The sequence below is a fragment of the Podarcis erhardii genome (assembly GCF_964252035.2).
Source record: "Podarcis erhardii genome assembly, chromosome: 10".
In the NCBI taxonomy this organism is placed as follows: Eukaryota; Metazoa; Chordata; class Lepidosauria; order Squamata; family Lacertidae; genus Podarcis; species Podarcis erhardii.
In genome coordinates, this window is record NC_138500.1 from 46,710,997 (window position 1) to 46,727,655 (window position 16,659).

The 16,659-nt window shown below is 40.3% G+C and overlaps 1 protein-coding gene across 18 annotated transcripts in view; it reads left to right on the top strand.

Annotated features, from left to right (window-relative positions):
• Positions 1-16,659, top strand: part of GRIP1 (glutamate receptor interacting protein 1) — a 331,256-nt gene that overhangs the window by 213,939 nt on the left and 100,658 nt on the right. The window contains exon 1 of one of the 18 annotated variants that reach the window (XM_081877850.1): positions 7,720-7,744. The exons of the other annotated variants lie outside the window; for them this stretch is intronic. Within the exon in view, the coding sequence (XP_081733976.1) occupies positions 7,735-7,744 (10 nt within the window). The 5' untranslated portion in view covers positions 7,720-7,734. Of the gene's footprint in view, positions 1-7,719; positions 7,745-16,659 lie in introns of those variants that run through there. 18 annotated transcript variants of the gene reach the window in all.

Below are 16,659 nucleotides of genomic sequence, written 5' to 3' on the forward strand. Positions count from 1 at the left end.
CCTTCGTCTGCCATTCTTCCAGAGTAGGTAATTCTTGCATCTTCCAATACTTTGCCAGGAGAATTCTTGCTGCTGTGGTTGCGTACATAAAAAAGGTCTTATCTTTCTTTGGTACCAATTGGCCGACCATGCCCAAGAGAAAAGCCTCCGGTTTCTTTACAAATGTCCACTTAAGGACTTTCTTAATTTCATTATAGATCATTTCCCAGTAGGCTTTAACCTTTGGGCAGGTCCACCAAAGATGATAGAAAGTTCCTTCGCATTCGTTACATTTCCAGCATTTATTATTGGGCAAATGATATATCTTTGCAAGCTTGACTGGAGTCATGTACCACCTATAGATCATTTTCATTATGTTTTCTTTCAAGGCACTACATGCCGTAAATTTAAGGCCTGTGGTCCATAACTGTTCCCAGTCAGCAAACATAATATCATGACCTAAGTCTTGTGCCCATTTGATCATAGCTGATTTAACTGTTTCATCCTGTGTATTCCATTTCAGCAACAAGTTATACATTTTAGACAAATTCTTAGTATTGGTCTCTAACAGTTCTGTTTCCAATTTTGACCTCTCTTTCTGAAATCCTAGTTTCTTGTCCTGCTTAAAAGTCTCATTTATCTGATAATAATGTAACCAATCTCGAACTTTGGATTTTAATTTCTCAAAGCTCTGTAATTTAACTTTTTCACCATCATATTCTATAATTTCACTATATTTTGGCCAATTTGAATCCATATTAAGTTTTTTTACCGCTCTAGCTTCCATTGGTGACAACCATCTGGGTGTTTTATTTTCCAACAAATCCTTATATCGATTCCAAACATTATATAAAGCTTTCCTGACAATATGATTTTTAAAGCCTTTATAGATCTTTGCCTTGTCATACCATAAATATGCATGCCAGCCAAAATTGTTATCATACCCTTCCAAATCTAAGATATCTGTGTCTTCAAGAAGTAGCCATTGCTTCAGCCAGCAGAAAGCTGCTGCTTCATAATAAAGTCTTAAGTCCGGCAGCGCAAAACCCCCCCTATCTTTTGCATCAGTTAAAATCTTAAATTTTATTCTGGGTTTTTTGCCCTGCCAGACAAATTTTGATATATCTTTCTGCCACTTCTTGAAACAATCCATCTTATCTATAACTTGCAGTGTCTGGAACAAAAACAACAATCTTGGCAATACATTCATCTTAATAACAGCAATTCGGCCTAACAAGGATAATCTCAATCTAGACCATATGTCAAAATCTTTCTAAATGCCCCCCTTTTTTTACAGACCCAAGTCATAGTGCTTAGCGTAGCAACAAATGTTGCTAGAACATCTTTGCAGAAAGCACATGGAGGGTGAGTAAATGGGCCTTGTGTGGGGCAGGTGGGGGCATCATGAAGCAGAGAGAATTTGAATTCTGCCCTCACCTGCATGTGCTGAATAGGCTTTGAACAGACCATGTGTGTGCGCGCACATCCGCGCTCATAAAAACTCTGCATATGGGGACCATGTAAAAAGGAGGGTCCCTAACTGCATTGACAAGACTACATCTGTAGGTTGGCTTTACACAGTATACTGAATATGCTTTTGGTTGGGTGTTACTTGGGACTTTTTGACCCATTTCTCTGCTGATTCTGCCATGTTCTGTCTCATTCATTTATTCTGTCTCCTGGTTTGTTCTTCAGTCGTGTCTTCAAGTTGCCATTTGATCCCAACTTGCCTTTGGGTCATGATTTCAGGCTTGCTCGTGTTTTCATTTGGTTTTGACTTGGTTGTTGATCCTGACCTCTGTTTCGTCAGCTGAGACATCTATCGAGCCCTGACACTCTTCAATTACGTCTGATCATAATCTTTAACTCCCATAGTATATTTACAACAGCCTTTCTCAGCCTTGGGTCCCTGGATGTTGTTGGACTAAAACTCCCATCATTCCTAGCCTGGATGGCCAGTAGTTGGGGGTGATGGGAATTGTAGTTCAGGGACATCTGGGGTGGGGACTGCCATTTGCTCATTCTGCAGAGTATGAGAGGGGCTCCTTCTGGGGTCTAGGACCAGCTGATGCCTTCCTCTTCCTGCTCTGCACATTCCATTTATATGTCAGGAAAATGAGTGAACATAATTACTGCCACATTGGTGCTGCCAAGTATGGAAAAAGGTCACACAGGAAGGTTTTATTGGTGACTGCTTCACAGTTAAGAAAATGTATTTTTGTTGCTGCTATACCGAAGCCTGAGGAGCAATTCACGTGACATTCTTAGTGGATATCCATTATATTAGTGGTATTCAATTTTACCCCTCAGTGTGTGAACTGGAAATCGTTTTATTAGTCACAGTTCACCACGGTACATTTTTTATGATAAATGGAGTGAAATAAAGATCTGTATCTATCTTACAGAGCTCAAGTAAATACATATTAAAGCCATAACATGTATCAATTAAAACTGTAATGTGCAGCAGTATCATTTAGAAGCAATATGCAAGTTTTTGTTAGCTGATTTACTACCTCTAATGTTTTAAATATGTTAAATACATTAAAATACAATATTTTGCTTTTGTTAGCATTAAAATGCTGCCAAGTGCTCTGAATCTATTGAGTCAGTTGGGCTATAAATTCAAATCCACAGCTTGAATCCACAGGTGTATTGCACCAACAGAAAAGCATTTTTACTCGAGCAAAGCAGCCTCCCTGAATTCTTATTACGGTATTTCTTCCCCTCTCTGCAGCCACCAATGTCATTTTAGAGGGTTCCTTAACTCTCATGAGTGGTAGCTGAGGAGCTAAGAAAGTCTCATTGTGTGAGCAGAATTCCATTCACTCTTCTCAGGATCCAAATCTGAATCTGAATTAAAAGCGGCATGATTAAAGCCTAGTGTGGACTAATAATGCAGGTGCACTAAGAAAAATGAAAGCAAAAATGATTGCGATTCCTAGACCACAAAGGGCAATTTGCCTCACAATCAATGGAAGTATTTTATTTTATTTTTTGCTTCAGTGGATAGTCAGATGGCTATGGCTGGAGAAACACTATTGCTTCATACAACTGATAAACCTTTGTTTATCTTTTTTTATTCATACCTTGCAGTTTTCCCCTGAAGTAATTTGTGGTCTCAGTGTAATATTTGTTACTTATGGGCTATATTAATTTAGTACCTTCCTATTAAAAACACCTTCTCATGCAAAAGGTCATTGACTTCTGAGACACGTTGCTGTGGCAACAAACCTCCTGGGCTATACTGTCTGCACTTTGTTCCTTATTGAATGCAGGTCAGTAGCAGCTTCCTAAGCTTATTTGGTCAATAGGAAACTTTACAAGACAGACATTTCAAAGACCCTGAACCTAGATTGCAGTTTTTTGTGTGTGAATGGTCAACAGACTAGTTGCAATGAGTCCAAATCAAAGCCTATATTCTTACACTTGCTCTTTTCAATAAACAGTTTGTGCATGCACAGTCTCTTTCACACACAGAGACATTCCCAAAGGGCACTCTAATTATATTTCCTAGAGTCTCAGAAACAGCAGCGAGAACAAGATTAGAGAGTGTATGAAGTGAATCAGTTCTTCAGTAAGTGATCAAATGATGCAAAAAAACAGATGGTATATGCAACTACCACAAGTTCCGCCTTGTAGCTGTAGCATTTGGAAGCAGCCCATTCTGTTTTGAATCTCCTCTTTGACATTCTCATTCAATTTTTATTTGTGTCTGAATCTGCTTTTTTAAACCCAACACACTCTTTCACCCCATTGACTAGAATAAGGGATCAGAAAAGAGTTGTATTTTCCCCTCTTGTCACATAAGTGGATGAAATTTGCAGGCAAAGAATCCTGAGTGCATTCAGGTAGCAGAATTTCAGGATGGATCATTCATGGAAGATTTAAAATGTTGGGTTTTTTTGGTAAGTTTCTAATTTCTTGGCAGAGTGGATTGCATATCACAGACATGACCAACCCTTATGAATGGATGAAGTTTTCCAAATAGCAGAAAAATGGGCAGAGCAGTTCTCCCTCAAAGAGAAAGTTTAGTATTTCGGAGTAGAAAAATAGAAATTGTTGTTGTTTGTGGGGGGTGAAAATCAGTGTGAGAATTAGGCATGTATGCCTAGGGGCTATTGTACTAGGTAATTTTATCTTAGTTTTAAAAAAACCAGAAAAGTCAGAATTTTTTCTTTTCCCCCTCCCTTCTCATGCAGAAGAAAAGAGAGAATATGTTTTTCAATTGTTTGTCAGGAAAACAAGTGGACCACCCCAGTAGTTTAAATCCACTTCTTGCACCCTGCTTTCACAGCAGTGTCGCTGTGATTGGAGCTATTTTGAAAAAAATAATTCCCTAAGATAAAGAGGTAAACCTGCCTGTCAAAATTAAAGTTCTCCACCTCCTCTTCTGTCAAGCTCTGGGAATTCATGAGTCAGTCTATGTTTTTTTACCTCAGAAAAGAAAAAGTGTCAGGAGGAGGGATGGGAAGATCATGCATTTAACTTCTGGAAAAATGAGGCCACAGAGCAACCCAGTAGCAATGGTTACCTCAAGATGCCTTGCTAATAGCCTCATCTGACTGATGAACATGAGATCATGACCTAAACCTTGTTATTTGGAGTACATACAGAGTTGGTGCACATACCTGGTACCTGGGTTCTGGGAGCTTTTCAAATACTGCAGAACTTGGTATTCCCATTTACATGATAAGTTCAATATTAGTTTGGCTGTACAGAAAATCTATTATCTAATTGAACTGTCTGGCATCTACATGGATTCTACACCAGTGATAAGATTCATCTTCAAATTATACAGCTCATTTGCAAGTAAATATGTCGACAAAATGTGAGCTGCTAGAATTTTAACTGTTTAACACAGTTGAGCAGGAAGCAGTCTTAGCTCTTAAAGAAAACATCATTTGGAAAATCTGCAAATGGTAGGTAACAAGTGAGAACTCACAATAAAATGTTGCTGCATATTAACAACCCCTGACAGGATGGCTTCTGTTCAATACATAAGCCAGCCTAAAACAAGAGCCTTGTTGTGCTGTTCAGGGTTCAGAAAATGGGGGGAGGGGGGAGGTTCAGGAATCGGGACAGGTAAAATAAATACATCCTTTTACTTTCCCATCCACCTGAATTTCCACTAGCTTCGGCTAGTGGCCCAACTGTACCCCTGTCTGGACAGGGATAGCCTAACTTCTGTTGTCTATACTGTGCTAACCTCTACGTTAAACTACGGACATGGGGTCTCCTCTGAAGACGGTTTGGAAAATTCAGCTGGTACAGAATTTGGCAACCAAGGTTGCTCACCAGGACAAAAAAGTTTGACCATATTATACTGATCCTGCTCTGGATGCACTGACTGATAATAAGTTTCCATTCCCAATTCAAAGTGCTGGCTTTAACTCTAGAACAGGGTAGACTGCTAATATCAATACATCTGCTTAATTTAGAATCGATGGGATAGTTTCATTGCTAATCTCAGCTGGCAATGCCCTATTTTTGTTACACTTGCAAATAAAAAATTGAAAAAAGAAAGAAAAATGGCCCTTGGGGCTAAATTTCATCCTAGGTATCTCAGAATGATTCCCAGTAATAGGAAGGCTCTCTTGGGCATTAAATGCGTGACTTGGGCTATAACCAGCCATTTCCTCTTTTCCTTCTCAGTGTCTTCATACATATTCCCCTGAGACACCGTCATGTCAGAGCTGCTTTTCTGCAGCTTGATCCCATGTTGCTGCTGTGCGCTGCATATGAATGAGGAAAACACACGGGTCTTTCCCAACTTCTCCTTACCTGAAGTATACAGTTATAAGTGTGTCAGATGTAGACAATGCCTTTTTAAAAAAGCAGTTTTGGCCCTCGTAACACATTTTATGGTATTTCAGCTGAAGGTCTAATTGGTTTAAGTTCCTATCTTATGGGGCATTTTGCCTTCCAAAGTGATAGGTGATCATTCACCAAAGTTTGGTATTGAAGGGAATTATTTATTTGTTCTGAAATATGGCATCTTACGCATGTTTCGTTCTAATATGCATTTAAGAATGTTTTTGGAATAAGCTCAGCCTTTGAAATATGGCTTTGAAATAATTCAAGGGGAATAGAGACTCTTCCCACTTCATCCCATTTTGAAAGACGATCGCAGCCAGGTGTCAGATTCAGCTCTTGTGAAGACAACCTATCACAGGGAACAGGGGAGTTCTTGGACCAGTGAGCTTTACTCATATTGAAGCTTTTACAACTACCACCTGTTTTCTGCCCCAATGTTGGGTTTTATTTTATTTATGCATTGGTTTTTGGTCTTTTTGCATTTTCCTAAAAGCACTACCAAAACCTCCAGACAAGTCCTATTAACCCTTCTCTGCAGCACAGAGACTGCACTTCCTCTCTATCCCCCAACCCTAAAATTATAATGAGACCAAACCAATTTATAATGAGACTGCAGCTGCAACAAAACATGTCTGTCCCATATCAGTCTCTACAGCCACAGCAGGCACTATAACTCTCCAACGTTTTGACTTCGCCCCTGAACACACACTCTTTCATTGTCTCCCAGGACAGAAGAATGCCAACCAACAGATAAAAGAAAATCAGTATGTGTACATCAAATATTTTTGAAGGCGGGAAAGAGGTGATACACTATAGTTGGCTAAGATATAGCTGTTAATATAGTTTTCCTGTAGTTTGTTCCCGTCATTTTCCTTCTTCCCCCAGTTTTGTTTGGGACTTGGTTATGGTGCACAGGCTAAATTATTATTGGCTGAAGTCTGTCAAGTCCTAAGTTCCAGATCTACAGCAGGCTCAAGTCTTTGAGACCAGCTGCACTGTGCACTGAACTCACTGTGTGGTCAGGACCAATTTTGAACTAAAGAAACTGACCCTGGGAAAACAGAGTACAGCATTCTCAGGTTACTGTTCTTCATTTTACAGCACTGCTTAAATACAGGCCTGTCTTAGATAAAAGCAATAGATTTCCCCTATAAGAATTTGGGGTATTAAACAGGATATGCTTAATCCTACACTTAAGTATTCTGTTTGATTTTTAGTGATACATTCTTAACAGGCCAACCAGCACTTTCTACTGAGTTCTTGAAAGCAGACTATCTGTTATGCATTGCTCTGTTTGCTCATAACCTTATTAAATTTAGACTGCTGGCTCGATGCAGTTCCGAAGTGAAATTCTGTAGAAGATAATAAAAGCAGCTGCTATGTTTAAAATTAACAATGAGCGGTTATTAAAATAGCCAAACAGATATAACATTCGGGAGCTAAATTTACATTCATGGAGTTACATTTCACAAGCTCAGAGTATCATTTGTGAGACTACTGAACTGTACAGTGTTGCTCCATAACTTTGGTGCATTGGCATAAATAAATTGCGTATGTGCCTGGAATAAGAAAAGAGGTATAGAAACCTTTTTTAATTTTTGCTGCTAAATGTCCAGCTGCTGAGTACATCAGCTGAATTGTAAAACCTTTTCTATAGTCACAGATTCTGTTAGCTTTACTGCTAAACTCTTTGGGTGAATCCTAGGGAGTAGCAGGATTATGGCATTGTCTGACTGGAGGAACCACTTTGGACTTCTGAATCCAAGACAAATTCCTGCAAAGAGCTGAAAACACATGGATCATTACATCTGGACTTTAACGCAGATCGAGGGACTGTAAGCTAAAATACACCCTGAGAAACTTAGCTTTAACAGGATTCTTGAAACGGGTCAGTTTTTAGCTGTGATGGCACTTCTTTGTGGTTTAAGCCAAGATTTCCAAATGGAGCTGAGTAAGTCATTAACAGTTCATGCTATAATAACCATAAGCAAAATATAATGACGATGATACCATTTACTAGAATGTTCACAATTGTATTTTCCAGATGGTAAGCGCTCCTGTGTTTTCATGTGGTAGATGAAAAGTGGCATTTGCCAAAATAAAGTTACCACTTTTGGAGCTTTTTTTTAAAAAAAAAAAACTGGAGAAAAAGTTAAGAAAATTTAGGGAAACTTTTCTGACATACACACATTGCTGCACATTACCCCATTCTCCAAGTGCTATGAGATTCAATGGGTTACCTAGAGTTTGGTTTCCTTTGGAATGAGAGACAGTGGTGTCTTTGTGATATATGGTTTAAAAAGGTAAAGGGACCCCTGGCCATTAGGTCCAGTTGTGACCAACTCTGGGGTTGCGGCGCTCATCTCACTTTACTGGCCAAGGGAGCTGGCATACAGCTTCCGGGTCATGTGGCCCGCATGACTAAGCCACTTCTGGCAAACCAGAGCAGCGCACGGAAACGCCATTTACCTTCCCGCCAGAGCGGTACCTATTTATCTACTTGCACTTTGATGTGCTTTCGAACTGCTAGGTTGGCAGGAGCAGGGACTGAGCAATGGGAGCTCACCCCGTCATGGGGATTCGAACCACCAACCTTCTGATCGGCAAGCCCTAGGCTCTATGGTTTAACCCACAGTGCCACCCGCGTCCCTTTTGATATATGTTTTATTTATACATATATACAATCTGAGGCTATGATGGAGGGACTCCAACACTCCAAGAGGTTCTTGCTTATCCCACAGCCACAGCCTTAGATTCAAACAGGAATCAAATATGGTTTTGTCTTTCTTAGCTGCCCAGCCTGCAGCCTGCCACTTCTAGCACCCTCTCAACTCTGGCCTTTGTCTTTCTAACTACCAGTGAGTTGAGGGAAGGGCACCCATTTGCTCTCTGGCACAGAGCCACTTCCTTTGTTACCTTAAAGGCCCATACTTAGAAGACAATGACCTCACCAGGAAGCTAGCCTGGATATTCCAGGAAATGAATCCTTGCTGGATGTAGGAATTAAAGGGGGCTCAGGCATTAAGCCTAACCCCCACCAAACTCATAGCAATACAATAACATATGTAAAAAATTAAACTGCATTTTACAGTACTAGAAGAGTAGTACTGTAATGCTAGAAGAGTAGCAAAGTTAGTTCTATCAGCAAAAATATAGAATAGTATGTGTTTAATGTGGCCTTAAGCGGATCCAAATATACTTGCTAAATGAGTTCTGCACACTCAATGAGACTTTAGACCACAGAATAAACTGCTTTTGAACTAGATAGCGTAAGTTTGGATTATAGCAAGATTCAAGAAAAAATGTCAACTATAAATCAATCCCAGGAAATACCCAAGTCCTTGGGTGTATATAAAGTAGCTCTTTGAAGCCTGGCAATTGGCTCAAGTCTAATTCATCACATGTTGGTACATTTTGGTTCTTCCAAATAAAAGTAGATTCTGTGCTTAATTTTAATTGGAAATTGTCTGTATTTGTTTTATAAGTTACCTTCTCTTGTGCTTGTTATTTTTTCTTTCTTCTAATTTGTGGAGGGCTGAAACTTGCCACTGTTCATATCCAGCCTTGTACCTGTGCTTTTCCAGTCCTTTTCCTTTGTCCTTTTTCACCTGATACTGTTACAGAGAAGCAGCAGCAGTATGTCTTCCAACATGGTTCTGGAAGCGACAAACTCCTTTCATACATGGCTGCAACATAAATGCTTCCCCCACCCTGCCAAACTTTCAAAGTAGTACACCGTTCAATCACCTCCTAGTGGTTTGACTTCTCCTGAGGAAGATCCATCTTCTACCTTTTATATTCTACTCACTTCCAATATGGTTCATTAGTGAAGGGCTTGTTTTATTGCTTTGCATACCAGGTTCTGGCAATTTAATCACATTTGAAATGGTATCCAGTTTTGGATTAATTAGGTGCTTAAAAATAAAGCTATTTTTGCTCCTTCATTTACTGAAGAAAAAACAACGGCACACATCTCATTTACATTGCATTCTGCATCATTGTTGCTGTTCTCTGTCTGTAAAGGAAACAGGCCTTGCTTGATCCTTGTAGTCTGTTCATTCAATTTTTAATTAACTTTTTATTTCCAGGTCTCAGTGGATTTCTGTTACAGTTAAGGAAACAATAAGCATTATCGCTGGGAGCTAATTGAACACCTAGAAGATTTGCTCTCAGTAATGAAATACTGTGTGGCAGCAGTGGCTACTTCGGCAAAGTATCAGGGCTTAGCTGTAGGCACCTGTTGGGGTGCAGTCTAGCACCATGATAGAGTACACCAGGGGTCAGATCGGTATGTGTGTGAGGTATGTTTGTGTCTCGTGGTAGAACACCAGAGCCTGGAACACTGTTGTTGCCCGGGTGAACTTCTGGCATAAATAGAAAGGTTGTCTTCATGCTTTGTTGTTGTTGTTGTTTAGTTGTTTAGTTGTGTCCGTCTCTTTGTGACCCCATGGACCAGAGCACGCCAGGCACTCCTGTCTTCCACTGCCTCCCGCAGTTTGGTCAAACTCATGCTGGTAGCTTCTAGAACACTGTCCAACCATCTTGTCCTCTGTTGTCCCCTTCTCCTTGTGCCCTCCATCTTTCCCAACATCAGGGTCTTTTCCAGGGAGTCTTCTCTTCTCATGAGGTGGCCAAAGTATTGGAGCCTCAGCTTCAGGATCTGTCCTTCCAGTGAGCACTCAGGGCTGATTTCCTTCAGAATGGATAGGTTTGATCTTCTCGCCGTCCACGGGACTCTCAAGAGTCTCCTCCAGCACCATAATTCAAAAGCATCAATTCTTTGGCGATCAGCCTTCTTGATGGTCCAGCTCTCACTTCCATACATCACTACTGGGAAAACCAGTAGTGTCCAGCCTGGGTGGATGAGAATGGTCTAGAACCTGGAAACACTTTACAGCCCCTGCAGAAGCTCCAAACTGCATTCCTTCACAAAGAGCATTCATGCAGCAGAGCAAATGCTTCACCTGCCCGCCTAATTCCTGACACAAGAACATTTTAAAATCTTTTTTCACATTTGGCACGCTTGCCTATTACTTATAGATTTCTTCGCAGCAGGTATTTTACAAAATAATGATTACCAGAATTAAATACCTTGTCACATTCTGACATACTGAATGCGGAAAATCAAATGCATATATACATTTTCAGCTTCCAATTCTGTCAGCTGAAGCTTCTGGCCATTGCTCTGGTGGAATACCAAGCAAGAAATCCAGGTGTATAGTGGTTGGTTTCAACTGTGTTTCTTGATGTATTAATTTTCCAACTCTTTAAGTAAAAAAAAAAAAAAAAAAAAGTGTGCCCCTATACTCCCTTAATGTCTAGTACTGCTATTACAAATATAGATAGACCCTCAAAATACGTCTCATTTTAGAACTTTGCTTCAGCTCCAAATCTTGATATCAGGCCCTGATTCAGCAAACCCATTCTGCTAGTGCAGGGATGTCCAACCAGTCAATCGCGATCTACCGGTCGATCGCAGGGGGCATTCCTGGTTGATCCCGATCACATGGGTCAACAACTTTGGTGAAGGCTCCCCCCAAAAAGCTCAACAACTTTGGTCAATCCAGTGGGTAGATCACTGCCAGTGTTTCTATAGTGGGAGTAGATTGCAGTCTCTTGGGAGTAGGACATCCCTGTGCTAGTAGAATTCCCACAGAGGACTCCCACAAAGGCACCAAGTTTGCTCCAGATACCCCCGTCCCGTGCATGACCCATGTCTTCTTCAAATACTCCCTGGAGAACCCCCATAACTGGGAAGAGGGGAGAGGGTTGTTCTGTTAGGCAAGCAAAAAATGCTTACCCTGGTGGAATTATTGTCTTAGCACTACACTGAATCCCACAGAGTTGTCAGCTATGGCCCTATAAAATTTGTATTTATCACTCTGCGATAAAATCATCTAGGGAACATTGGAGCTTTCCTCAACAAATAAAAGGTAAATATTGATAGAATGTGAAATCACCTTAGCTTGGTAGGTGTAAAATTATTATTTTAATAGACTTGCCATTTTTATTGGATGATTTGCTGAAGTGAGCTTCATTCAGCAGCAGCAGTTGTTCGTGCTACATTTCTGCAGTTAGTCGGTGCTAAAGGAAAAAACAAAGAAATAAATAAAGGTTATTTGAACTACAGTGGTATCTCAGGTTAAGAACTTAATTTGTTCTGGAGGTCTGTTCTTAACCTGAAACTGTTCTTAACCTGAGGTACCACTTTAGCTAATGGGGCCTCCCGCTGCCACCTCACCGCCATTGTGTGATTTCTGTTCTCATCCTGAAGCAAAGTTCTTAACATGAGGTACTATTTCTGGATTAGCAGAGTCTGTAACCTGAAGCGTCTGTAACCTGAAGCGTCTTTAACCCGAGGTACCAGTGTATATGACAAATTTGAAATTGTATTTCTTAAGGAATTCCTGTACCACAACGCAACATCAGTTTTCAGAGTGGTTTGCAAATAAAATTATTTTAAAAGTATCAGTATAAGAATACAAATCAAAACATCAAGAACAGCAGGCGGAAGCAGCATAAATCACATCTAAAACCTTCAAAGAGCTTTTTTTAAAACTTGAAGTTTAAAAAAGAGGTTTTTATCTGACACTAAAAAAAGTTAGCAGCAGAGATGCCAGGTGAGGCTTAACTGCAGAGATAGGGCATTGCAACAAATGTCCGTTCCCTGACTCCCCTTCCTCAACCTCACCTCAGCAGCAGCGTTTGAAAGACTGGCAACAGTAGATGGGATGAGATCCAATGGAGGCTTAGCATGAGCAGATGGTGTAAGCAGATGGCATTTCCATTCAGGCAATGGAATGTCTGGTTTCAACCCCACCTGCAGCCCACTATGCCACATTAAGCTCCTTCCTGACAGTCCCCTTACCTCCAGGAGGGACATTTTGAGAGCTTAATAGACCTCAGTGGGGTGGAGGAGACAGGAATGTTGTGTTCTGTGAATGGGATAATGCTCAGCGTTTTTCCGGCTCCTAGCTATTGTGTCACCGATCAATTTAGACTTTTCTTTTTCTAGCCTTTTGGGATGAAATAATGATAAAGTGTCACAAAATCTAAATCTTAAAAAAGTATACAGTGGTACCTTGGTTCTCAAACTTAATCCGTTCCAGAAGTCCGTTCCAAAACCAAAGCCTTCCAAAACCAAGGCGTGCTTTTCCTATAGAAAGTAATGCAAAACGAATTAATCCGTTCCAGACTTTTAAAAACAACCCCTAATAAAACAGCAATTTAACATGAATTTTACTATCTAACAAGACCATTGATCCATAAAATGAAAGCAATAATCAATGATGATAAAAAATTTTTTAAAAAAAATCTTACCTGCACTGATGATAGTCATTGTTTGGATGGGGGGCTTTTATCCATTTACGCAGTCACACAATCAGTCAGTTAGTAGCTGAACTGAGTTCCACACAGTCACAAAAACAAATTCACCGAAAAAGCCTCAAAAACAAAAACGCAAAATAAATAGCAAAAACAAAAGCACCAAACGTAATCCGTTCCGGAAGTCCGTTTGACTTCTGAAATGTTTGAAAACCAAAGCACAGCTTCTGATTGGTGCAGGCACCCCGCAAACAATAGCCGACAATCGCATTGGACGTCTGGCTTCTGAAAAACGTTCGAAAACCTGAATATTTACTTCCGAGTTTTCAGCGTTTGAGAACCAAGGCGTTTGAGCACCAAGGCGTTTGAGAACCAAGGTACCACTGTATAGTTAACTTACGCAACAGTTAAAATTATGAGTTAAAAATATCTGCTGTTTCCCAAGGGTGTGGTGTGTGTGCTTTCTACTTGAAGGTACCATGACCTCCCTTTTCCACTATTCACCATGTAGCCTGATATCTATCATGGGATATGATTTCATACTTGTTTACCAGGGTTTACGGAGCTTAGGGGAGGATCAGAAATGCTGGTGGGGACACACGCCGTGCTCCTTCTGGGGATGTTTGTCCGCCTTTGGTCCCCACCGTGCCACCTGCTGATACTGTCTGCACATGCTTTCTGACATCTGATGCTTTACATTCAAGAATGTGTAAATTCCCTTACACATTTTTAAAACGAAACTTTTCCTTAAAAAATAAGTTGATATCTCCACATTAGGTGCAAGAAATTAGTAAGCGGAGCTGGCTCCAATCTAAAACTACAGCAACGTTGAAATTAAACTGGAAATGGCAACCAAAGAACCACGATAGAAGCGGGTTTGCAAATGTGCTATTGAGAGTAGCTGTTTTAAATGCATTGTGAGCTACTAGCAATTTAAAACGGGAGTCTTTGAACCGCCGAATGGAATGTGATTGATCACTTCATTGATGATTTGCCCACAGACTCCCTGACAAGCCTGAGTGAAAAGGGGCAATTTACGTGCATAACAGATTGTTGACATTTTGCAGGTTTATGAAGCAGATAATTCAGGCCATGTATATTACACATTTGAAAGAAATGCTATGCTGTACATTCATTCCTTTCTTTCTCTGGTGTACTCGAGATGTTGTGGTAACAGCGATCAAATTATTAGCAATGCTTTAGAGCTTTTACAAATTCAAAAGCACAGTTCTCAATATTTTTTAACATTTGTCTGAGAAAATTGGCTCCATTGCAGTTTCAAACTCTTCCCATACAGGCCCTTTTTCAGCAGATTTCAGGAAAATGTCATCATAAATTATTTTTGCTTTGGTATTTCATCCACTTCATGAGCATATAATATTTAGTGATTTATCCTACTTGGTTAATCTCCATAGCACTTTGCACACATTAAGGGCAAGAAATTTCCTCTTTAAATGTGTGCTTTTCTTTATTTGATCAAGACACCATGCAGAGTTTTCTATGGAAAGTGTGATATTCCTACCATGGCTTTGCATATTTCCATGAATATTAGTGCTAGCACTGAGCAGGCACTTGAATACATATTCCGAAATTACTGTCGGCAAAATTAGGTAGTTCGTGGAAGAAACTGATGAGTTAAGGAGAAAATGCCTGGCATTGTCTTTATTAAGATTATTTGCAGCTAGTTAGCACCAGTTAATTAGACTGCTGGTCTTCATCTCACTTAACATAAATGTCTCTCAAAGATCTCAAGGCCACTTCCACAGCATTCTTAAGGGCCAGTTCAGACATTTGACTCAAAACTAATCTACTCAGTGTCATGGATTGTGTAAGTTTAGTATAGGTTGGTTGCCAAATATCAATTATCCCATTTTATCAGGAGTCTCAGTCTGGGGCAGGCAGAATATGACTGAGCACAATCCTAGGCATGAGAACATGCTCTAGACCATGGGTAAGCAAACTAAGGCCTGGGGGCCAGATTCGGCCCAATCGCCTTCTAAATCCAGCCTGTGAACGGTCCGGGAATCAGCGTGTTTTTACATGAGTAGAATGGGTGCTTTTATTTAAAATGCATCTCTGGGTTATTTGTGGGACATAGGAATTCGTTCATTCCCCCTCCCCCCCAAAAAATATAGTCCGGCCCCCCACAAGGTCTGAGGGACAGATGTGTCATTTAACCATAGGACAGACTGCATCTGGAGGTAGTGGACTGTTTTGTATATTCGATATTAACTTTTTAAGCAGAAGCTGAAGAAGCACCTATCAGAGATGCTACACTGGTCAGTTTCCAGCATTGGCATGGGATTGGATTTAATGTTTCCTTGACATGTACCACAATTCCCAGGGTGGTTGCTGTATTAGTTTCTTGCAGCAAAAAAGAGTATTATGGCACCATAAAGACTAAATATATATATATTATGGCATAAGCTTTCATGATAAAGTTCCCCTGAAAACTTACAGCATAATAAATTTGTTAGCCTTTTAGATGCCACAAAACTCTTTTTTTATTATTTACCACTTTATCAGCTTCCTTAAGGCTAAAGAGAACTTACAGCACTGCTGTGCGTAATTTCTACCTTACAGGCTTTGAGTTTTAGGAGAATAAGCTGCTCCTTTAAGAAAGGCATATATATATAAAAAATAAAAATAAATTGTCCAGTAGCACCTTAGAGACCAACTAAGTTTGTTCTTGGTATGAGCTTTCGTGTGCATGCACACTTCTTCAGATACACGGAAACAGAAGTCACCAGACCTTTATATATAGTGAGAGGGTGGGGAGGGGTATTACTCAGAAAGGTGGTGGGAATGGGTGATTGGCTGATAGGTGTGGTAAACCTTAATACATGTGACCAGTGCCCGATCCAACTGATTTAGAAAAAGTCTAGACTGCTTTACAGCAGACAGTTGCTGTATAGCTACCGTGTGTATACATGGTGATTTAATGTGAATTTGGTGCTACTGGTGCATGCAGACACTGTCCACCTCAATCCCACTCCCATTTAAACCTCTCCCCCACCCCCCACTGATCCACAAATAATCTGATAAGAAAAATAAATGCAATACAAAATTGCCTTCAGTGCAAGAGTGGAAGCACTGTAGCAACATACATTTTTATGGGAGGTTTATGTGTAGTGACATTTTTGGCGGGCGATCTCTTTCATCACACTCCCTTGCATATGTTTTGTCCTACCATGAGGATACCTCAGCCATTTTCTTTCTGAGGACCTCAACTTTCAGGTGTGTTCTCTGTGAGAAGGTGGTGGATATTTTTTCTGCAATCACGTTATCAATTGGACCTTGAATCTTCTGGACATTTGGGGGGAACAATTACATATGCCGTTATGTGTCAAAGACAATTACATATGCCGTGTATGTGTCAAAGACAAGCTATGTACCAACTGGAAGGAGGTGGTGGAGGACAATTATTGTTGTCGTCCTCATTGTGATTACCACCACAACCATGACCATCCTTATCATCCTTCCTCTCTGCTCTTCTTTCCTAATTTGCATGCCCTACCGAAATACACTACCTTCTATTTTGCC